Here is a 24688-nt window from a genome sequence, read left to right on the forward strand (position 1 = left end):
AGGGGTGCCTCGCAAGACGAAATTAATCCGTTCCGTGAGGCTCTTTGTATAGCGGTTTTTTCGTCTTGCGAAGGAAGCCCATTGACAGCTTAGTGGATTAGCGCTATTAGCGGTTTAGCGGCTTTTAGCAATCAGCTGTTAAGCGGCTTATCAGCAGATCAGCTGATAAGCGGCTTAGCGGCTTAGGAAAAGGGGGGGGAAGGGGGGGAAACCCGCAGGAACTCGCAAGACATTTTCATCTTGCGAAGCAAGCCCATAGGGAAATTCGTTTTGCGAAGCGCCTCCAAAACGGAAAACCCTTTCGTCTAGCGGGTTTTCCGTCTTGCGAGGCGTTCGTCTTGCGGGGCACCACTGTAATGCCTTATCTCGGTGGGGAGGGGTGTTATGTATTGAAGTTCTCACCCTGGGCCAGCAGGGGGATACTGTAGAAAGTTATGCAAATGAAGGATCGAAAGTGACGTTCAGTGATTGGATAGTTTGTATGCAAATGAAGGATTGAAAGTGACGTTCAGTGATTGGATAGTTTTAGAAAATGGCAACAGTTACATCGTTCTGGAGCTCTATATAAGCAGGCTGACTGAGCTCCTCAGTTCAGTTCTGTTCCAGCTTACAAATAAAGAGCTGCTTTGGGAGAATCGCTGTGTCGTCTGATATGTTCGCCCACAACTTAACAGAAGGGACCTCGAGTCATCTAGTCCAACCCCCTGCCATGCAAGAATCTCAGCTGAAGCATCCATGACAAATCAGCTGGGATAGCTCAGTCGGTAGAGCATAGGACTCAGGGTTGTGGGTTCGAGCCCCACATTGGGTGAAATATTCCTGCATTGCAGGGGTTGGGCTAGATGACCCTCGGGGTCCCTTCCAATTCTACCATTCTATGATTCTACGGACCTCTGCTTGAAAACCTCCAAGGAAGGAGAGTCCACCACCTCTCAAAAAAGACACTTCCGCCATCAAACAGCTCTTACTCGATTTGTGTAGGGTGTACTCCTTAGGCTTCTCTTCTGCCAAAGATATCCTGCAAGGCAGTGGATCCGAATCAGTGTTTTACATCACCTTTCCAGGTGGACACGCCGCAACTGCCCCTAACTTCCCTCCACAGCACACACAGAAACCACCTTCGTGATCGTTGGACCCTCCGCCTGTGAGTCGAAGCCATTCCCAGGATTGTGGCTGCTGTCACCGGCTGACAGCTTGTAGGAGCCACAGGTCAGAGCTGAGTGCAGGGTGGGGACCAGAGGTGGACAAACGACCCCAGAAAGAGCACGACGTGCCCCCACCAGAGGGACTACCCCTCCCCTAACACCCAGGAATCACAGCCAAAAAACCAACAACCTTCTCAGATGCCTATCCAACCTGTTTAGAAACCTCCTGGGTAGTCTGTTCTGCTGCCTAACAGCTCTTACGGCCAGAAAGTTCTTTCTAGTGTTTATATAGATATTTAGATGGTCTAGTTATCTCCCGCTTGGACTACTGCAATGCGCTCTACGTGGGGCTACCTTTGAAGGTGACTCGGAAACTACAACTAATCCAGAATGCGGCAGCCAGACTGGTGACTGGGGGCGGCCACCGAGACCACATAACACCGGTCTTGAAAGACCTACATTGGCTCCCAGTACGTTTCCAAGCACAATTCAAAGTGCTGGTGTTGACCTTTAAAGCCCTAAACGGCCTCGGCCCAGTATACCTGAAGGAGCGTCTCCACCCCCATCGTTCTGCCCAGGCGCTGAGGTCCAGCGCCGAGGGCCGTCTGGCGGTTCCCTCATTGTGAGAAGCAAAGCTACAGGGAACCAGGCAGAGGGCCTTCCCGGTGGTGGCGCCCGCCCTGTGGAACGCCCTCCCATCAGATGTCAAAGCGATAAATAACTACCTAACATTCAGAAGACGTCTTAAGGCAGCCCTGTTCAGGGAAGTTTTTAATCTGTGATATTTTAGTGTATTTTTGGTTTCCATGGAAGCCGCCCAGAGTGGCTGGGGAAACCCAGCCAGATGGGCGGGGTATAAATAATAAACTATTATTATTATTATTATTATTAGTTAGAATAATAGAATCTTAAGAGTTGGAAGGGATCCGAGGGTCATCTAGTCCACCCCCCGCAATGCAGGAATCTCGGCTAAAGCGTCCATGACAGGTGGCCATCCAACCTCTGCTTAAAAGCCTCCAAAGGAGAGTCCATCATCTCCCGAGGGAGTTTGTTCCGCTGTCAAACAGCTCTGTCAGAAGTTATCAGCCCCTAAAAAAGGTAAAGGTACCCCTGCCCGTACGGGCCAGTCTTGACAGACTCTGGGGTTGTGCGCCCATCTCACTCAAGAGGCCAGGGGCCAGCGCTGTCCAGAGACACTTCCGGGTCACGTGGCCAGCGTGACATCGCTGCTCTGGCGAGCCAGAGCCGCACACGGAAACGCCGTTTACCTTCCCGCTGGTAAGCGGTCCCTATTTATCTACTTGCACCCGGGGGTGCTTTTGAACTGCTAGGTTGGCAGGCGCTGGGACCGAGCAGCAGGAGCGCACCCTGCCGCAGGGATTCGAACCGCCGACCTTTCGATCGGCAAGCCCTAGGCGCTGAGGCTTTAACCCACAGCGCCACCTGCGTCCCCTTTATCAGCCCCTAAGGAGGAGCAAATACTTGGAAGCAGGTGGAGAATGGCTGTGAAATGAGAGCAGAAGGTGCAGGAAAGCTCAGGCACTCAGGGAACTGGGAAACATTAACAGATTCTGCGAAACGGTGCTCTTTTTAGAGAAATACAGCTTGTGTACGCTGATTTTCTTTTATTTGTTAAGCATGGAAAACACACAGACCTGGCTGTTAACTTACAAAATTCTCAACACCAGTTCTCAGGGCACATCTTCTCCCTTGCGACGCTACTGAGTGAAACTCAGGGAAAGAGAACAAGCACTGAGTTGTGAGGAGTTGTTTTTATAATCTATAAAACACCTAGATTGTAGTAAAAAAACATGTCAACAGAAGACAAAGGAAAAAGCTCCCAACTACAACATGAGATGTTTCAACTCTCGCTATGTTTTTTGCTATTCGGGCTGCGCACGCAAATCTGTGTTTGTGTGGCCTTGGTTTTTTTGATATCTGCATATGTGCACCTTTAACATTTCTTCCTAACGCATTTACAAAAACAAATGGGATGTTAATCACAGAGTTTTGCAAGGCAGAAACACTTAACGGAGAATATCCACCACCAAGCCCAACATTTACACTGAGACATGAACCCGTGTGCATAGAAAAATATTCAATCAAACAGATGGAGGGGTTGTGTGTTCATCTTCCATTTGCAGCCTGGAAATAACTCTGGCAGGGGTCTCCATTTTTTTAATGCCTTTAGGCACCTCTGGGATTTAGAGATAGGGGCATCAGTGTTATCATATAACAGTGGCTCTGGGGCATGTCGTCTTTCAACAAAAGGCTTCCTTGCACAAAATGAAAATCTCTAAGCCAGAAATGGACCATCTCCAGCTTGCATGATTACTGAATGAGACACATTTCGTTTTAACAAGCAGCCATCAAGTTAAAGGTCCCTTAAGCTGCAATAAAGGTAAAGGTAAAGGTACCCCTGCCCGTACGGGCCAGTCTTGACAGACTCTGGGGTTGTGCGCCCATCTCACTTAAGAGGCCAGGGGCCAGCGCTGTCCGGAGACACTTCCGGGTCACGTGGCCAGCGTGACATCGCTGCTCTGGCGAGCCAGAGCCGCACACGGAAACGCCGTTTACCTTCCCGCTGGTAAGCGGTCCCTATTTATCTACTTGCACCCGGAGGTGCTTTCGAACTGCTAGGTTGGCAGGCGCTGGGACCGAGCAGCGGGAGCGCACCCCGCCGCAGGGATTCGAACCGCCGACCTTTCGATCGGCAAGCCCTAGGCGCTGAGGCTTTAACCCACAGCGCCACCTGCGTCCCAACTTAAGCTGCAAACCAACCCTTAAAATTGCAGATCCAGCGCTGATCAACACCACTGCTGACAGAGACATTGCTTATAATACAGTGGTTGTTCGGGGGGGGGGAGACCCCCTATAATAATAATCTGGTTCCATACTGATCCATGTCTCAGATCCCAATTGTTTTGCTATGACAGTGCTGGCAAGCACCGGATCTGTGACTTTTGCGTGTGGAGAACATGGGTAGAGAGGAAGAAAGCACCAAATTGCATAGAAAACACACCCAGGAAGAGAGGCCACCACCCACATTTAGACTGTGCATTTCTGTGGGGTAAAGATCTGATCCAGTAGAATTAAAACCCATCCTCCTTTCTTTTGGTATAGGAAGTTGTCTACTTCTTCTGCCTCATTATCTTTTTCGCATAACTTTTCATAATATTTTTAAAATTTTTGTATTATTACTTTTGGATCACCTATAATTTTCTCTCCTATTTTTAATTCTATTAATTTGTCTTTGACTTTGCCTCTTTCTCAATTGCCATGCCAGGTATTTTCCCGGTTTACTGCCAAACTCAAAATTATTTTGTTTCCACGTTTTCACATTCCACTCTACTTCCTGTTCTATTTTGGACATATATTCTGTCTGCACTGTAGTAGCCTAATTTCTTTTTTAATTATATCATTATTTGGTTGTTTGATTTGCTCTTCTCCCCCCCCCCTTATTTCCTTATTTATTCCATTAATTTTGTTGTTTTTTCCCTTTTCCCTTTCCTTTTTTATTCTTATGCCTTGTTTTATGAAATATCCCCTGATCACTGCTTTACCAGCATCCCAGAGTGTCCTTACGTCATCAACTTGATTTTGATTCAATTCCAAGTATTTTTTTAATGCATTTTTAGCTAGAGACTGTGTTGATGTCTATGTTCTCCCTCCCTTTTTTTTGTCTTCTCCCTTTCCCCTCCTCCCAATACGCAGACACCTGAGCAGGCATGGGAGCCTTGATTATATCATCCTCCAGATAGTGAGCCCCCCCAACACGTCCCAAAATCCATTACCAGGAGGCAACGCATTTTGGAAAAGCCCTTGGGCAGATCCTTTGGCCAGCGCCGACCACACATAGGAGCTGAATGCTCCCATACGGAAGCATCACTACGTGCTCAGGAGAGGAAGGATGGATGGGGAGGGCAGAGGGGAGCAGCCGTGATTTCACATTTTGTATTAGAAAAGGAGCAAAGCTGAAAGAAAATGCTTCAGTTCCTTTGCTGTCGTTGCTCAGGATAGGTACAGTATGTTGCTCCCTGCTTAGGGTTCATTTATACAGTGCATGTCCGATGTGGGTCCTCACAATCGAACTCCTGTTTCACGTGGGAGACAATATTTTGCTGCATATTCAAATCACTTCTGTGAGTTCTCTGATGATACGTGAGGTTTATCTTATTATTGTAGTTATTTCCACACTCTAAGCACTTATACGATTTCACCACTGTGTGAGTTCTTTGATGCAAATTCAGACCGGAACGTCTAGTGAAGCTTTTTCCACACTCGGGGCATTGATATGGCTTCTCGCCCCTGTGACTTCTCTGATGCAGATTAAGGCTTGATCTTCTCGTGAAGCCGTTTCCGCATTCCAAGCAGGTATACGGTTTCTGCCCTGTATGAGCTGTCTGGTGAGCAGAGAGGCCTATCTTCTGCGTGAAGCCCTTTCCGCATTCCAAGCATTTGTACGGCTTCTCCCCGGTGTGAGTCCTTCGGTGAAAAGTGAGCCTGCTCTTCTCTTTAAAGCTCTTTCCGCATTCGAGGCACTGATATGGTTTCTCTCCTGTGTGGATTCTCTGATGAGAAGTTAGGGTGCAACGATGACTGAAGCTCTTCCCGCATTCCATGCACTGATATGGCTTCTCCCCTGTGTGGATTCTTTGATGATAGGTGAGGCTCCCCTTATGGCTGAAGCTCTTTCCACACTCTAAGCACCGATACGGTTTCTCCCCTGTATGAGTTGTTTGATGAGCAGCGAGGCCTATCTTCCACGTAAAGCCCTTTCCACATTCCAGGCATTTATACGGTTTCTCCACCCTGTGGATTCTCTGATGAGAATTCAGGGTGCAACGTTGACTGAAGCTCTTCCCGCATTCCACGCACTGATATGGTTTCTCCCCTGTGTGAGTCGTTTGATGATAAGTGAAACTTATCTTATGCGTGAAACTCTTTCCACATTCCAGACACTCAAACGGTTTCTCCCCTGTGTGGATTCTCTGATGAGAAGTAAGGCTACAACGTTGGCTGAAGCTCTTTCCACATTCCACACACTGATATGGCTTCTCGCCCGTGTGGATTCTCTGGTGCAGAGTAAGGTTTGTGCTTCGAATGAAACTTTTCCCACATTCCAAGCACTGATATGGCTTCTCCCCTGTGTGGATTCTTTGATGCAAAGTGAGGTTTGAACTTCTGATGAAGCTCTTCCCGCATTCCAAGCACTGGTATGGTTTTTCCCCTGTATGAATTCTTTGGTGGAAAGTTAGGTGTATCTTCTGGCTGAAGCCCTTTCCACATTCCAAGCACTTATATGGCTTCTCCCCTGTATGAATTCTTTTATGAGTCGTAAGATACATCTTCTGACTGAATGTCTTTCCGCATTCTCTGCACTGATATGGTTTCTCCTCAGTGTGGATCTGGCAATGAGCTTCACATTCCAATTTCGGATACACACAGTATTTATCCTTTTCCTGTACTTTTTCTTCTTCTTCTTCTATGATCACAATTTCAGGGTAGCCACTGTCCTGAGTAGCAGAGGATATATTCCACCTGTTCTGATCTGCTTCAGTCTTCTTTCTCAGTTGTTCCTCATTTCTATGTGTGTCCCTTCGTGCCGACATCCAGCATACATCTCCCATATTCCTGGCTTCCCATTTGTGGCCTGCAGTTGAGAAAGAACACTGCTTAGTACCTGAGTAAGACATGAAATCTTAATAATAATAATAATAATAATAATAATAATAATAATAATAATTATACCCCACCCTCCCCAGCCAAGACTGGGTTCAGGGCAGCTAACACCAAGTATAAAAGCATTTGATTAAAATACAACTTAAAAACAAGATTAAAATACAACATTAAAATGCAGCCTCCTTTCAGTAGAAACTCAAATCAAAAAACTTTTTGGGGATGAAAACGTCAAATCCTCACCAAGGCCAACTATCCAGACTGGTCCTACATGGGCCAGAAAAAAGCCAGGGAAGTCCCCAAATAGGAGTTTCATCACAGAAGGAGAAAGGAAAAAGGAAAGAGGGGGAGGGAATCAAGTTGATTCCAAGCCAAAGGCCAGGCGGAACAACTCTGTCTTACAGGCCATGCGGAAAGAAATCAGATCCTGCAGGGCCCTGGTCTCATGAGGCAGAGTGTTCCATCAGACCGGAGCCAGCGTTGAAAAGGCCCTGGCTCTGGTTGAGACTAATCTGACTTCCTTAGGGCCCGGGACCTCTAGGGTGTTATTATTTATGGACCTTGAGGCTCTCCGTGGGGCATACCAGGAGAGGCGGTCCCGTAGGTACGAGGGTCCTAGGCCGTGAAGGACTTTAAAGGTCAAAAGCAGCACCTTAAATCTGACCCTGTACTCCACCGGGGGCCAGTGCAGCTTAAAAAGCACCGGGTGAATATGCTCCCATGGCAGAGACCCCGTGAGGAGCCTCGCTGCAGCATTCTGTACCTGCTGGAGTTTATCGGACAGCTTCAAGGGCAGCCCCAAGTAGAGCGAATTACAGTAATCAAACCTGTGTATATAAAAAAATTTATAAACCACTTCATATTTTCAAAAGATTCCAATTTAGATGGGCTGCCCGTCAGTTACACATTTTACCATCTCTCTTGACTGGCCTTAAGAAAGTCTTACTGAGATAGGTGACGAGGTGATAATTCTCCTCCATGACATCCCTGTGAAGAGCTCTCTGGTCAGGATCCAGGAGAGCCCACTCCTGCTCAGTGAAATGCACAGACACAGCCTCAAAGGACCACGGACCCTGAAAGAGAAGGAAACATAAACAGATAGAAATTAAGAACGTCTGCTAGCAAAACCCAGACGTCTCATCAGGGGAGAATGGCTGTGTATTATCCCACAGAAATTAAACCTTCTGAGGAAGCCTTCATCTCTCTCTCTCTCTTTTAACTTATACTTTTCAAGTTTATACATTTCACTAATTTTACAATCCTTTCCACATTTCAAAGCTTGACTTCCTTCCCCCTCTTTCTGCGGTTCCTTAAATTTATTTTTAATATCTTCTGCATATCCCAATTAACTTAATTTGCTCATTTATTAATCTACTTTAAATATATACTGCAGGTTATTACAATAATCCTGCCAATGTTCTGTTTGCAATTTATCTGTAAATGTGCAATAAACCATTTCCATTCTTTTATATAAAGAAGTTTGTTATCTTGATTTTTTATTCTTCCGGTAAGTTTTGCCATTTCCACATATTCCTTAAGTTTTTGTATCCATTCTTTGGATGGGACTTCTTTCCATATTGGGGGCGAGTAACATTCTTGCCGCTGTAGCAGCACAAATAAATAAATTTCTATACAGTTTAGGTCGTTCTGTCTCTATAATTCCCAAAAGAAAAGCTTCTGGGTGGTTTTTTATTTTATTTTTTACAAATGTTATTTTAAACATCCTTTTCAATTCATTATAGATCACTGCCTTTCTCTTGGGCAGCTCTGACAGAAGCAAAGATGAGGAGAGAATTTCCATCAGGACCGGGGAGATGAGAAGCAGCGGCGTAGTGTGGGTTGTCAGCACCTGGGGCAAGGCAAGTAATTTGCGCCCCCTAACCCGGGGCGAGGCAAGTAATTTGCGCCCCTAACCCCTAACCTGCCGCCGCTGCCAGCTTCTTCTTGCTGCTGCCTGGGCTGGGGTATTTACGGTAAGGTAGCCACGGCGGCGAGTCCGTGTCAGGTGATCTGAGGCAAGTTGCCGCTGGCGCTGCCGCCCAAATGACGCCGCTTGCCCGGAGGGGGAGGAGGGCAGAGAGGCGAGGAAAACGCAACATGGCCCAGCAGCTGTGAGGAGGGGCTGCCTGGCGCGCCCTCCGCGGCCCTGACGTGCTGGGACCGCGGCGAGCGCCGAGAGCCGCTGCCTGCCGGACGCCTTCAGCCCGGACGCGCGCACAGCTCGTTGGTTCCGCGAGACATGGGGCTCTGCTACAGCCTGCGCCCGAGGCTCTTCGGCGACTCCGGAGGCGGCGAGCGCGCCCCCCCAGATGTTGCGCCCGGTGCGGCCGCCCCCCCCTGCACCCCCCACGCTACGCCACTGATGAGAAGGCTCCTCGTTGACAATCTCCCCAATGATTCTTCCCTGATCCATACCTGATCGTTTGCATAAGCAACTGCTTCCCCTCCAATGCGAGGAAGGGACGGCTGAGGGGGTCTTGCCAGCATCATCCTGTCACCTGTGAGAGACAAAGATAGTAGGGAAGACATCATCTCTTCAAGGTTTCAAGCTGGAGTTTTCTGAGCCCTACCTGAAGACGGCCAAGATTGAACCGGAGACCTTCTGCAGGCAAAACTGATGCTCTGCCGCTTGGGCGAAAGCCCTTCTCAATGGAGCGACAACATCTACAGTGGTGAAACATTTGCACACTGTGGGGGTCAGGTTGGATTGCTATGAGGAATTATGAAAAACGGAGCACGCCATTGTGTCCGCGATGAAAGCATGGCGCTGACTGGGCTGGATTCATTGACAATCATTTCTGATCAAATCCCACAAGCCTTTGCACCTCTGCCATTTTACTTTCTCTCTGCCTGACAGTCACGTATAAGCATTCTTAAACACGGACTGGTTGCTTCACTAGGCATCCTGAGCCATAAAGATAGTAGGTTACTTTGATGTAGATTTGTTAATCTTTAGGTAGATCTTAAGGGCCAGGACGCGGGTGGCGTTGTGGGTTAAACCACAGAACCTAGGACTTGGCGATCAGAAGGTCGGCGGTTTGAATCCCCGCGACAGGGTGAGCTCCCATTGCTCAGTCCCTGCTCCTGCCAACCTAGCAGTTCGAAAGAACGTCAAAGTGCAAGTAGATAAATAGGTACCGCTCTGGCGGGAAGGTAAACGGCGTTTCCGTGCGCTGCTCTGGTTCGCCAGAAGCTGCTTAGTCATGCTGGCCACATGACCCGGAAGTTGTACGCCGGCTCCCTCAGCCAACAAAGCAAGATGAGCGCTGCAACCCCAGAGTCAGTCACGACTGAACCTAATGGTCAGGGGTCCCTTTACCCTTACCTTTAAGGGCCAGGAAGAGAGTTCACAAGGAGATGGTAAATACTATTTTTCATTGCCATCCTTCATCTCCTGTTTACTGTTGTTTATGACCTCCGGGGGTACTAAATGCATTCCTCCTTGATTCCTATTTTATTTACTCTGAACCATGTATGCATGCTCAAGTAGGAAATAGTTTCTTTGTAGTTAAAAGGATTTCTCTGATGTAACTTTGTCCCACATGGGGATGTTTTTGAAATGCTCAGAGGGCATCTGATTGGTTCTTACAAGTACTGTGTTATAAGTTCTTTTGTTAATAAAAGGGGCCTGGGCCAGGGTGTGACAGATTATTATTGGCACCTCCTCCCAGAGTCTTGCTGGTCAAGCCTCGTGTGTATTTTATTAATCAGGGTCCAATCCTTCCTTGCTTTGTGAACGCAACACACACCAGAAGTTTTGGGGAGGAAAAAAAAAGATTTGCAAATGCCGCCGACCAAAATACGCATCTCCAACAGCTACCAGGATGGCGACACGTCCTCGTATACAAGAAGTGTCCTGTCGACATGTAAAAATAATAATAATTCATGGACGTAATGAGGAATAGAATAGAATCATAGAATCGGAAGGAACCATGAGGGTCACCCGCGGAGGGACATAATAATAATTATTCCTTTGGTTTATTTTCCACCCTTCTTCCCCAAGAGAGCCATAGGTGGCAAACATGTCAATAAAAATATCCTTAAAAACATTGCAAAGCTAGTTAAGAACAATCACATGCACTTTAAATAACTACCATCATCCACTAAGGAAATGTTTTTCAACCTTGGTTCTGCCAAGATTGATGGACTACAACCCCCATTATTCCCAGCTATCTTAGATGGGCTGGTCAGGGATGGTGGGAGTTAGAGTACAACATTTGGGGATCCAAGGTTGAAGAAGGCTGCACTAGGGAAAGGATTCAAAGCGAGGTCCAAATGCAATAGAAGCCCTACAACCATTTACACAACCAGCAAAAGAGCTGAAGAAACAACGTCTTACCGAGACAGGTGACGAGAAGATAATTCTCCTCCATGACTTCTCTGTGCAGAGCTCTCTGGTCAGAATCCAGCAGAGCCCATTCCTTTGCTGTGAAATACACTGCCACATCCTCAAAATAAATTCGAGCCTGAAAAGAAAAGGAAAACATTGGCCCTTTCGCAGACAATGTCACAATTCTCTACTTGCAAAATCCGGAAGACTCAACAAGAAAAAGTGGCTGAAGTTTACAGCATGTTATTCCCTGAAGGAGAACTATTTGAAAATGATTTACAGGTGGTGTTTGACTCTGAGTAGGCATGCGTGGGTGGCGGGTGGGATGCGGGTGGCACTGTGGTCTAAACCACAGAGCCTAGGGCTTGCTGATCAGAAGGTCTGCGGTTCGAATCCCCGCGACAGGGTGAGCTCCCGTTGCTTGGTCTCTGCTCCTGCCAACCTAGCAGTTCAAAAGCATGCCAGTACAAGCAGATAAATAGGTACCGCTCTGGCGGGAAGGAAAACGGCCTTTCCATGCGCTGCTCTGGTTCGCCAGAAGCGGCTTAGTCATGCTGGCTACATGACCCGGAAGCTGTCTGCGGAAAACGCTGGCTCCCTCGGCCTGTAGAGCGAGATGAGCGCCGCAACCCCAGAGCCGTCCGTGACTGGACTTAACGGTCAGAGGTCCTTTACCTTTACCTTTAGACATGCTAAGATGTATAATATTGAATCAGATAAGCGAGATGAAAAGAGGTAGCGGGAACGCCCTTTCATATGTGCTGGACATGTAAAAGGGTAAAAGAGTATTGGGAAATAATTTATAATGAATTGAAAAAAATGTTTAAAAGCACTTTCCCCAAAAAATCAGAGTCCTTTCTGTTGGAGATAATTCAAATGGAAATGTCCAGGTGTCAAAAATGGTTATTTATGTTTGGTTAGCCCCAAAATGGAAAAGGAGTGAGGTCACAACCAAAGAAGAATGGCAACTTAAGCTGATGGAATATGCGCAGCTCGCAGACGTAACATATAGAATAAGAGAACAAGAAGAACATACGTTTAAAGAAGATTGGAAAATGTTTATTGAATATATGGGGGGGGGGAATTGTGTACACTTGGAAACGTTGGCAACATTGAGATAAATTCAGCAGTGCAAATAAGTTTTGATGGAAGTAATAACGGAATACTGAATGCTTGAGTTTATATAAAATATGCAGGGATTTATGCTCTGCAAAATGAACCACGGAAAGAGAGGAAGGGAAGTCATTGATATTTCAAGCTTGTTTAAATGAATCTTTTAAATTGTAAAACAGTAAATTTAATAAAAATGAGAGAGAGAGAGAGAGCGCAATGCTGTCTAGGGTTGTAAAGACTGCGGAGAAAATAATTGGGTGCACTCAGTGTTTCGATTTCTGGGAATGGAGTTGAGAGAGGACCTAACCTGGGGAGAAAACAGCAAAGACCCGATGAAGAGAGCACAGCAGAGGTTATATTTTCCGGAAAAATAATCTCTCAAAGGACCTGTTGATGGCATTTTACCATTGCACTGTGGAGAGCGTACTAACTTATGCTCTGTGTGTGTGGTTTGGGAGCTGCACAGCCAGGGAAAAAACAATACTGTCCAGGGTTGTAAAGACTGTGGAGAGAATAATTGAGTGCACTCTTCCCACCTTGGAAGCCATAAGAAAGTGCACACCCCAGAAATGATCTCTTTCAGCTTCTTCCTTCTGGAAGAAGGTACAGGGTTATAAAGACTAGGACTAGCCGCCTGAGAAACAGTTTCTATCCAAATGCGATTTTGGTTTTAAACGCAGTGTAAGGTAGTCTCTGTGGGAATATATTGTATTTAATAATGGGGTATCAGAGTTTTTAGGGGGCTAACCAGGCTGGGATAGCAGGCTTGTTGGTTTTTTAATGTCTGGTATAGATTTTTTTAATTTTGTTGTTCTGTATGGGACAATGACAATAAAGATTATCGTATCGTATCAAGAAGTGGCTGGGTATTATCCTGCAGGACTTCTCGGGTGGCACTCACAGCCTCCTCGGTGGGCAGCCTATAATAATAATAATAATAAATTTTATTTATATCCCGCCCTCCCCAGCCGAAGCCGGGCTCAGGGCGGCTAACAAGCCTAGAAAGAAGCGACGAGATTCTTGCATTGCAGGGGGGGATTGGACTAGATGACCGTTGGGTCCCTTCCAGTGGCGTAGCGTGGGGGGTGCAGGGGGGGCCGGCCGCACCGGGCACAACATCTGGGGGTTAGGGTTAAGGGGCGCAAATCCACGGGTTAGAGGGCGCAAATCCATGGGTTAGGGGGCGCAAATTACTTGCCTTGCCCCGGGTGCTGACAACCCACGCTACGCCACTGGTCCCTTCCAACTCGAAGATGCTATGATTCTATAAGGAGGACAGAGAATTGTTCAGATGCAGGGAGGTGAGCGGAGGAACTTGGCTTCCTCTTGACAGCCTTCCCTGGGATGCTTCCACCTACCTGAAATGTCGCTTGTACAGGTTCTTCCGCTCCCCCATGAAGAAAAGATGCCCAAGGAGTTGTTGCTGACATTATTCCACCACCTGTCAGAGAGGAAGGTGATGGTAAGCCATCAGAGTGGACATTAATCTCAGAGGCTGCATGAGACATTTCTCTTTTCTTTTAATTTAAAGCATTCTTTTGAAATTTCTAGGTCCGCGTTGACATCACAAAACGACACACCTGCCCTACGTATCTTGAACGTCCCTTTGCATTATGCGGTTTAGTTGGGCAAAACTACAGCTCATCCCATTTTTCCTCTTGGGGAGAAATCCAAGGGGTCATCAAGGAATGCCTTTCTGAGCTGGGGAAAAGTATGAAAACCAGCATCCTTTTGTGCCCTGTTTCGGGAAGACATCAAATGCATCTCACAGATTTACGGCAGGGCGGTCCAACATCTCATGGGCCGCAAGAGAACTCTGACGTAGAACAAGGGGGCCACACACTTACCGGTAATTAGATTTCCATAGTGAAGATTGAAGCGTTCACAATAGATTTAATATTATACAGTCATACCTCATGTTACGTCCGCTGCATGTTACGTTCTTTCAGGTTACGTCCTGTGGCGACCCGGAAATACCAGAAAGGGTTACTTTCGGGTTTCCCCACTCACGCATGCGCAGAAGCGCAAAATGACGTCACATGCATGCACAGAAGCGGCGAATCGCAATCCATGGGTTGCATTTTTTTCATGTTGCGAACGGGCCTCCGGAACGGATCCCGTTCGCAACCAGAGGTACCACTGTATATGTAATATTTAACACACAGTTAATAGATTTACTACTGTACTTTTCGCCCTATAGGATGCACTTTTTCCCCTCCAAAAATGAAGGGGAAATGTGTGTGCATCCTATGGGGCGAATGCAGGCTTTCGCTGAAGCCTGGAGAGCGAAAGGGGTTGGTGCGCAACGACCCCTCTCGCTCTCCAGGCTTCAGGAAGCTATCCGCAAGCCTTGCAAGCCCGGCGGGAGTTCCAGCAGGCTCGAAAGGCTTGCAGGCAGCAGCCTGCAGTCCACAAGCTCGGGGGACAGCGGGGAGGCGCAGCGCGCCTTCCCGTTGTTCCCCGACCTGGTTTGGAGGCTGCCAGCCCCACAAGCTCGGGCTCCCTAGGCTTGCGGATAGCAGCCTGTTCTGGGGTCGGGGGAAGCTCGGGCTTCCCCCGTGCCAGCCCCGCGCCTGGGGGGAAAATAATTTTTCCCCCTTTATTTCCCCCCAAAAAACCTAGGTGCGTCCTATGGGCCGGTGCATTCTATAGGGCAAAAAATACAGTAATTTAAAAAGTTTAATACACAAATAAATTATGGGCTTTCGTTAACAGCGCATGGCACAAAAATGAAATTTGAAGGCTTTAAGATTTTTTTTTCATGAACGTTGATGAGACCCTGCCAAAAGAGGCCTCCCAGGCCAGACCCACCCTGATCAATAAAAAAATTTAAAACTTACCCAGCGAGGTGTCACCTAAGTCACTCTCTGGCACAGACTGCCTATGTAGGGTATTCTCTCTGGCGTCTGAGGGAAGTTTCTCTACCCTGTGGAAATCTGTGGCCACTTCTGCAAACAGATCCTGGAGCTGAAACAGCAATGAATGGCGAGGATTATTAGGAAAGTAAGGACAGAGGTAAACAAAAGATGAGGAGGTCAAATCAGTCATGATCAAATGGGCACAAGATAATACAATTTGAGGATTAGGAAAGGCTGTGGAAAGTGGATCTGAAATTTACAGATTGTTTTCTTCTGAAAGAAAATTACATGAAAATGATGTACAGATGGTATATCACACCAGTACAAATAGCAAAAATGTATAAAACTGGATCAAATACATGTTGGAAATGTAAAGAAAAAGAAAGTACTATGTATCATATGTGGTGGGAATGTAGAGAAGTTAAAAAAAAGGGAAATGATATACAATGAATTGAAAAAAATATTTAAAATAACATTTGTAAAGAAACCAGAAGCATTTTTGTTAGGGATTTTAGGACAAGACCTGCCAAGAAAAACAAATAATTTATTTATGCATGCTACAACAGCAGCAAGAGTCTTGTTACCACAAGGATGGAAGAAAGAGGAAATCCCAACAAAAGAACAATGGCAAGAAAAATTGATGAGTTATGCAGAGTTGGCAAAGTTGACACAAATTACATGAGAAGGACAATCGTGACTTCAAGGAAGAATGGGAACTTTTTACAAACTATTTAAAAAAACAACAAAATGATTTGGACTCCTTGGCAGGTTTTGAATAAACATCCACAAATTTAATAGTAGAATATATGACAGATAAGGCAATGATATGTACAATTATTAACATGCAGAGAATAACATATGCAAATAAATCAGAGGGGGGAGCTGAGGGAAGTCTCAGGTGGTGGGGAGAGGGAGGGGTGGGGGGAATAAAAAGGGGGGAATAATGTAATTGATTATTTGGATTGATAATTTGTTTTGTTGAAATTGCTTTATAATTTTTTTTTTAAAGGAAAGTAAGGACAGAGGCAAAGGCCTCTGTGGTTTGGCACATTCCTCCTTGGAAGAAAGAGTTCAGCAATTTTGCGCTCACCTGCTGCTCTGCCTGACTCAGGAGGAAACTTTTAGTCAAGGCCACCATCTGGGAACTGGACTCTGCTCCACATTCTCTGACCCAGCTCTCCATCTCCGCTGAAGGACAGCCAGGAACTGCTCCAAAATCACAAGGTCCAGGATCTGATTTTTCATGTGTTGCCCCGACTTGCAGACAGTGTATTAAGCTGTTGAAACCAACATTACTAATGAAGGTGTGTTTTCGCTCTTGTTGGGAACATTTTTAACGGTTTCACGTAGATCAAAGTAACATCTCTTTGCTGCGTCCGAGTTCAGGTAGGCTGCTGCTGCATATGGAGGCTCCATTTCCCACACAACTGATCCCATTGCCCATTCGCTACATCCTTGCATCTTACTAACTGGGTCCCTTTGTCCATACCCTATTATTATACAGACACAATGTCTAGGCAGCGGTTCTCAGCCTGTGGGTCCCCAGATGTTGTTGGACTACAACTCCCATCATCCCTCAGCTCTGGCCTTGCCAGCTAGGGGTGATGGGAGTTGTAATTTGACAACATCTGGGGGCCCACAGGTTGAGAAAGGCTGGTCTAGAGGAAAACACAACACGCCTCCACCCACCTGTGCTTCAATATTATATTCAGGCACAACACAGGCTATTCAATTTCATTTTAAAATGTGTTTTAAAAATCAGGTTTAAAAAACAGCAACCATCAAATCATAAAACACCAACAACGGGTTGGTCGCTGTGAAAACGGGATTCTGGACCAGATGGCACCACTGGCGTGATCCTGCATGGTCCTTTTTGTAGAACGCTAGCCCAACGGTGGCCATTAATTTGATTCTTGATTTTAGAATGAATTGATTTTAGAATGAATTGATTGTGATTTTATGTAAACTGTGTTACTTTTACTGCTGTTAGCCACTCTGAGCCATAGCTGTCAACTTTTCCCTTTTCTTGCGAGGAATCCTTTTCGGAATAAGGGAATGTCCCTTTAAAAAAGGGAAAAGTTGCCAGCTATGCTCTGAGCCCAGCTTCGCCTGGGGAGGGCGGGATATAAATGAAATATTATTATTATTATTATTATTATTATTATTATTATTATCATCATGACCTACGGGTCCCTCACATCTCTACATTTCCATGACCGAAGGTCCCCTCCATGTGCGTCTTGCAAACTGTGTTACTTTTACTGCTGTTAGCTGCTCTGAGCCATAGCTGTCAACTCTTCCCTTTTCTTGCGAGGAATTCTATTCGGAATAAACAAAATAAAAAAATTCCTTCCAGTAGCACCTTAAAGACCAACTAAGTTAGTTCTTAGGGATGCAGGTGGCGCTGTGGGTTAAAGCCTCAGCGCCTAGGGCTTGCCGATCGAAAGGTCGGCGGTTCGAATCCCTGCGGCGGGGTGCGCTCCCGCTGCTCGGTCCCAGCGCCTGCCAACCTAGCAGTTCGAAAGCACCTCCGGGTGCAAGTAGATAAATAGGGACCGCTTACCAGCGGGAAGATAAACGGCGTTTCCGTGTGCGGCTCTGGCTCGCCAGAGCAGCGATGTCACGCTGGCCACGTGACCCGGAAGTGTCTCCGGACAGCGCTGGCCCCTGGCCTCTTAAGTGAGATGGGCGCACAACCCCAGAGTCTGTCAAGACTGGCCCGTATGGGCAGGGGTACCTTTACCTTTACCTTTAAGTTAGTTCTTGGTATGAGCTTTCGTGTGCATGCACACTTCTTCAGATACCATGCACACGAAAGCTCATACCAAGAACTAACTTAGTTGGTCTTTAAGGTGCTACTGGAAGGAATTTTTTTATTTTGTTTTGACTATGGCAGACCAACACGGCTACCTATCTGTATTTGGAATAAGGAAATTTCCCTTAAAAAAAGGGAAAAGTTGCCAGCTATGCTCTGAGCCCAGCTTCGGCTGGGGAGGGCGGGATATAAATGAAATATTATTATTATTATTATTATTATTATTATTATTATTACCTACGGGTCCCTCACATCTCTACATTTCCATGACCGAAGGTCCCCTCCATGTGCGTCTTGCAAACTGTGTTACTTTTACTGCTGTTAGCCGCTCTGAGCCATAGCTCAGAGGATATAAATGAAATATGATGATGATGATGATGATGATGATGATGACCTACGGGTCCCTCCCATCTCTACATTTCCATGACCGAAGGCCCTGCAAAGTCTGCAAATGCCCCCCACCTCGCAGAAAAAAAGCAAAGGACCCTCTTCTCTTAGCTTTGCAGAGAGGAGGAAGGGAAGACAAGGAAAGCCAGCGGCGCTCCCTGGGATCTCTAGCGGAGAAACGGATCTTGCCCAGCAGATCACGGGGCGAAAGGGGGCGAGGGTCCCGCTCCCTTCCAGTTGCACCCTAGCAATCGGCTGATACCCCCAACCCCAAATTGCAACCCCATCCCAGGGAGGGGGGGTCTCCTAGCATCCTCCTGCCTGCGACCCAGGGGATCCCCTCCAGCCCTGCGCACAAAGGGATCGGGGGAGGGGGGCGTCTCACCGGATCCGGCCTCGGATGCAGCGCCGGGAGGGGGCACAGGGGGGGGGGGTCAGATCAGCCGCTTCCCTCCACGTGAGGAGCCGGGCAGGAAAAGGAGTGGGAGACGGAGGGAAACTCCTCCCCCCGATGGCTTTCCTCTCTAGCAACTGGGGCTCCGTTCATCTTAACCCTTGGAAAATCGAGCAGCGGGAAAACACACACACACACACAAAAATCCCCTCTATAGTGGCCAGAGGATTGGAGAAGATCAGTCTACATCCCAATCCCAAAGAAGGGCAGTGCCAAAGAATGCTCCAACTATCGCACAATTGCACTCATTTCACATGCTAGCAAGGTTATGCTTAAAATTCTACAAGGAAGGCTCAAGCAGTATGTGGACCGAGAACTCCCAGAAGTGCAAGCTGGATTTAGAAGAGGCAGAGGAACCAGAGACCAAATTGCAAACATGCGCTGGATTATGGAGAAAGCTAGAGAGTTCCAGAAAGACATTTACTTCTGCTTCATTGACTATGCAAAAGCCTTTGACTGTGTCGACCATGGCAAACTATGGCAAGTTCTTAAAGAAATGGGAGTGCCTGATCACCTCATCTGTCTCCTGAGAAATCTCTATGTGGGACAAGAAGCTACAGTTAGAACTGGATATGGAACAACTGACTGGTTCCAAATTGGGAAAGGAGTACGACAAGGCTGCATTTTGTCTCCCTGCTTATTTAACTTATATGCAGAATTCATCATGCAAAAGGCTGGGCTGGATGAATCCCTAGCCGGAATTAAGATTGCCGGAAGAAATATCAACAACCTCAAATATGCAGATGACACAACCTTGATGGCAGAAAGTGAGGAGGAATTAAAGAACCTTTTATTGAGGGTGAAAGAGGAGAGTGCAAAATATGGTCTGAAGCTCAACATCAGAAAAACGAAGATCATGGCTACTGGTCCCATCACCTCCTGGCAAATAGAAGGAGAAGAAATGGAGGCAGTGAGAGATTTTACTTTCTTGGGCTCCATGATCACTGCAGATGGTGACAGCAGCCACGAAATTAAAAGACGCCTGCTTCTTGGGAGAAGGGCAATGACAGGCCTAGACAGCATCTTGAGAAGTAGAGACATCACCTTGCCAACAAAGGTCCGTATAGTTAAAGCCTTGGTTTTCCCAGTAGTGATGTATGGAAGTGAGAGCTGGACCATAAAGAAGGCTGATCGCCGAAGAATTGATGCTTTTGAATTATGGTGCTGGAGGAGACTCTTGAGAGTCCCATGGACTGCAAGAAGATCAAACCTCTCCATTCTGAAGGAAATCAGCCCTGAGTGCTCACTGGAAGGACAGATTGTGAAGCTGAGGCTCCAGTACTTTGGCCACCTCATGAGAAGAGAAGACTCCCTGGAGAAGACCCTGATGTTGGGAAAGATGGAGGGCACAAGGAGAAGGGGGCGACAGAGGACGAGATGGTTGGATAGTGTTTTCGAGGTTACCAGCATGAGTCTGACCAAGCTGCGGGGGGCAGTGGAGGACAGGAGTGCCTGGCGTTCTCTGGTCCATGGGGTCACGAAGAGTCGGACACGACTAAACGACTAAACAACAACAACAACAATTAGGCAGAAACATGCACTTGGGGGGCAAGGCAAGTAATTTGCGCCCCCTAACCCGGGGCAAGGCAAGTAATTTGCGCCCCCTAACCCAGGGCAAGGCAAGTAATTTGCGCCCCCTAACCCGGGGCAAGGCAAGTAATTTGCGCCCCCTAACCCGGGGCAAGACAAGTAATTTGCGCCCCCTAACCCGGGGCAAGGCAAGTAATTTGCGCCCCCTAACCCGGGGCAAGGCAAGTAATTTGCGCCCCCTAATCCGGGGCAAGGCAAGTAATTTGCGCCCCCTAATCCGGGGCAAGGCAAGTAATTTGCACCCCCTAACCCGGGGCAAGGCAAGTAATTTGCACCCCCTAACCCGGGGCAAGGCAAGTGATTTGCGCCCCCTAACCCGGGGCAAGGCAAGTAATTTGCGCCCCCTAACCCGGGGCAAGGCAAGTAATTTGCACCCCCTAACCTGGGGCAAGGCAAGTAACTTGCGCCCCCTAACCCGGGGCAAGGCAAGTAATTTGCGCCCCCTAACCCGGGGCAAGGCAAGTAATTTGCGCCCCCTAACCCGGGGCAAGGCAAGTAATTTGCGCCCCCTAACCCAGGGCAAGGCAAGTAATTTGCGCCCCCTAACCCGGGGCAAGGCAAGTAATTTGCGCCCCCTAACCCGGGGCAAGGCAAGTAATTTGCGCCCCCTAACCCGGGGCAAGGCAAGTAATTTGTGCCCCCTAACCCGGGCAAGGCAAGTAATTTGCGCCCCCTAACCCGGGGCAAGGCAAGTAATTTGCGCCCCCTAACCCGGGGCAAGGCAAGTAATTTGCGCCCCCTAACCCAGGGCAAGGCAAGGAACTTGCGCCCCCTAACCCGGGGCAAGGCAAGTAATTTGCGCCCCTAACCCCTAACCTGCCGCCGCTGCCAGCTTCTTCTTGCTGCTGCCTGGGCTGGGGTATTTACGGTAAGGTAGCCACGGCGGGGGGTCCGTGTCAGGTGATCTGAGGCGAGTTGCCGCTGGCGCTGCCGCCCAAACGACGCCGCTTGCGGAGGAGGAGGAGGGCAGAGAGGCGAGGAAAATGCAACATGGCCCAGAAGCGGCGGCGGCGGTGGGGCTGTGCGGAGGGGCTGCCTGGCGCGCCCTCCGTGGCCGTGACGCGCGGGGACCGCGGCGAGCGCTGAGAGCCGCTGCCTGCCGGACGCCTTCAGCCCGGACGCGCGCACAGCTCGTCGGTTCCGCGAGACATGGGGCTCTGCTACAGCCTGTGCCCGAGGCTCTTCGGAGACTCCGGAGGCGGTGAGCGCCCCCCCCCAGATGTTGCGCCCGGTGCGGGCCGGCCCCCCCTGCACCCCCCACGCTACGCCACTGTCTCCGGGTCCTGGGTTCGAATCCTGAATTGGAGCAGGTTGGGCTAGATGACCGCTGGCGACCCCTTCCCACTCTACAAGCCTGTGATTCTGTGAAGTTGCATCTCTGGCGCAGAGAAATGATCAGAGCTCTTCGGAGAAACAAAGCGACATTTGGTGGGTGGGATGGGGCTAGCTAGGAAGAGGAGGCGGCGGAGAGGAGGGGGACTTGATTTATTTGGGGCTGGGGGAGAGAAGGGACAAAAACAAACACACACACCCCACACACTTTTGAGGCTTGGGGGTTTCTCCCTGCAGTTCAAACGCAAAGTGGGGCCCAAAGTGCATCTTGCGACTGAAGGTACCTTCTTCCACCTTTGGTGGACCTGCCCAAAGATTAAGGCCTTCTGGGAAATGATTTATAATGAGATTAAGAAAGTACTTAAATGCACCTTTCATAAAAAAACAGAGGCTTTTCTCTTGGGTATGGTCGGCCAATTGGTGGCGAGGAAGGACAAAAACTTTTTTTTGTATGCTACTGCGGCAGCAAGGATTCTTCTAGCAAAGTATTGGAAGACACAAGAGCTACCCACACTGGAGGAATGGCAGGCGAAAGTGATCGACTTTATGGGATTGGCAGAAATGACCGGCAGAATCCGTGACCAAGAGAAAGAGACTGTGGAGGAGGATTGGAGGAAGTTTAAAATATATCTTAAGAACTATCATAAACCTGAGGAGTGCTAAAATGTTAAGGGAGAGGAAGACGTAGAATTGCAGCGGTAAATTTTGTTTGATTCAGAGTGAAAGTGAAAAGGATAATGAATTTAAATTTAATTGGTTAAAAGGGTTGTTGAATAATTGTTAAAAAAAAAAAAGGATGCAAAAAGGGGAAGGTATGGGGAAGTCCGAGAAAAGAGGCTTATGAAAATGAGGTTAAGAAATTATGAATTTGTGTGTTTGTTTGTATGTTGTTTTTGTTATGTCTTATAAAATTGGAAAATTAATAAAAAAAAATTATAAAAAAAAACAAAGTGCATCTTGCAACCTCCTTGCAAGCCCCCCAAACTCTCTCTTCCCCCGTTTCTGCCGGACTATAGACGCCCCTCTACTGCTTTGATCGAGGGAACTGCCACATGGTAACTGTAAAAAATCGGTCTTTTATTGGCGTGGCAGCAGCTAGACTTTGGAACTCCCTGCCTCTTGAATCCACAGGGATGGGGGTTCGATCTGGGGAGGGGAGGGTCCCTGGCATTTGCCTCCTGTGCGATGGAAATAAGAAGGGCAGCGGAGGGGGAAAGCTCAGCAGGGGCAGGAAAATGTGGTTTCCTTCCCCAGCCCTGCAATTTTTAGATCGGTGGAGTAACCTTTAGAAGGCATTTGAAAGCAGCCCTGTGAAGATTTTTTTTTAAAGGAAAAATGTGCAATGTTATATTACGTGTTTATTATATATAATATTTTTTCTTAGTTTTCAATTACAGTCCAATAATTGTTGTTGTTTAGGCGAGTCCGACTCTTCCTGACCCCCTGGACCAGAGCACGCCAGGCACTCCTGTCTTCCACTGCCTCCCGCAGTTCCGTCAAATTCATGTTGGAGTCTAATAATAGCCTCATTATAACAATGCCAAATTATAATACAATAACTAATACCATTTATTCAAATGGTTTGGTGGTTTTCTTTATTTCTGCGTTCCAAAATCTTATTAATTTCAGTTACATTCCGGTCAAAATAACAATCCCTTATACAACAACTGCAATGTTAACAACTTGTATTTGCGTTGGCACATTAAATGATTTATAAAATTACAAGCGAGGCGCTCAGACTGTATCCTTCTTCTTCCTGTGTGTGGCTATTATTCCGCCCATGGTGTCTCCTCCTGTCCTTGTAAAATATGTTTACAGTGGTACCTTGGTCCTCAAACACCTTGGTACTAATACGACTTGGAACCCAAACACTGCAAACCCGGAAGTAAGTGTTTCGGTTTGCAAACTTTTTTTGGAAGCTGAACGTGCTCCAGTTTAAGTGTTGCCACACTTCCGTTTTGAGTGATACGCTGAGGTCTGTCTGTTTTTGCTATTTATTTTGCATTTTTGTTTTTGAGGCTCTTTTTGTTTTGTTTTTGTGACTGTGTGGAACCCAGTTCAGCTACCGACTGATTGATCGTGTGATTGCAGTACATTGTTTACTGCTTTCATTTTATGGATCAATGGTCTCGTTAGATGGTAAAATTCATGTTCAATTGCTGTTTTAGGGGTTGTTTTCATAAGTCTGGGACGGATTAATCCATTTTGCATTACTTTCTATGGGAAAGTGCACCTTGGTTTTGGAATGCTTTGGTTTGGGAACAGACCTCCGGAATGGATTAAGTTTGAGAACCAAGGTACCAATGTATATTAATCCTGAGGGTAATGCTCATTCACTTCCCCTTAACAAGGCTTTGGGATTTTGCTTGTAGGCCGGTCTATTTTGATATTTGCAAGGAAGCATTCCACCCCCCTCAGGACTATGTTTCACTGAAGAGGAATGGGCTCTGCTGTGTCCTGACCAGAGAGCCCTGAACAGCCAAATTATGAAGGAGATTTGCAGGATCGTGTCCTCTCTCGGTAAGGTTCCCTTTTACTCTGCTTGATGATAATATATCTTCAGAAATGCAAGTAAATTAACTGGCAATACTCAACGGGTTTAACGACTGTGTGTCAGCATCTCAAGTCTTATTCTTTTGGTACAGCAAGATTTATCTATTTGTGTATATCTTCCGTATATCTCTTACTATAGCTCTGCTGCTATTTATCTACCATTTCCCCATTTAACAAAAATCCACAGGAGGATTAACCCTGGTCAGATGCCAGTAGAAAAAGTAAAAATCATTATCATATTATTTGTAACAATGATTTATTGATTGCCTTAAATATGATTGCCTTCTATGGCAAAACTTACCAGAAGAATAAGTAATCAAGATAATTTTTTTTTAAAATAAAAGAATGGAAATGGTTTATTGAATATTTACAGATAAAGTGTAAACAGATAAAAACATTGGTAGTATTGTAATAACCTGCAGTTTCATACCA

General features: G+C 47.1%; 1 protein-coding gene across 2 annotated transcripts; it reads right to left on the reverse strand.

The window, feature by feature from the left end:
• Positions 1-2904: 2904 nt before the first annotated feature.
• On the reverse strand, positions 2905-18832 carry LOC307207475 (uncharacterized protein). 2 transcript variants are annotated; one of them, XM_079961392.1, is made up of 9 exons: positions 18713-18832; positions 16216-16402; positions 15108-15234; positions 13626-13708; positions 11164-11290; positions 9240-9322; positions 7771-7897; positions 3910-6798; positions 2905-3529 (listed from the first exon to the last, which is right to left on the reverse strand). In XM_079961392.1, exons 2-8 carry the CDS (start codon positions 16306-16308, stop codon positions 5198-5200), a joined length of 2241 nt encoding a protein of 746 aa, XP_079817518.1. In that variant the 5' UTR covers positions 16309-16402; positions 18713-18832; the 3' UTR covers positions 2905-3529; positions 3910-5197. The 2 variants fall into 2 exon arrangements, with proteins under 2 accessions (XP_079817518.1, XP_079817519.1); XM_079961393.1 differs by lacking the exons at positions 15108-15234; positions 18713-18832 and having other exon boundaries at positions 16216-16316.
• Positions 18833-24688: the final 5856 nt, after the last annotated feature.

The sequence above is a fragment of the Podarcis cretensis genome (genome assembly GCF_951804945.1).
Source record: "Podarcis cretensis genome assembly, chromosome: 2".
NCBI classification, from domain to species: domain Eukaryota; kingdom Metazoa; phylum Chordata; class Lepidosauria; order Squamata; family Lacertidae; genus Podarcis; species Podarcis cretensis.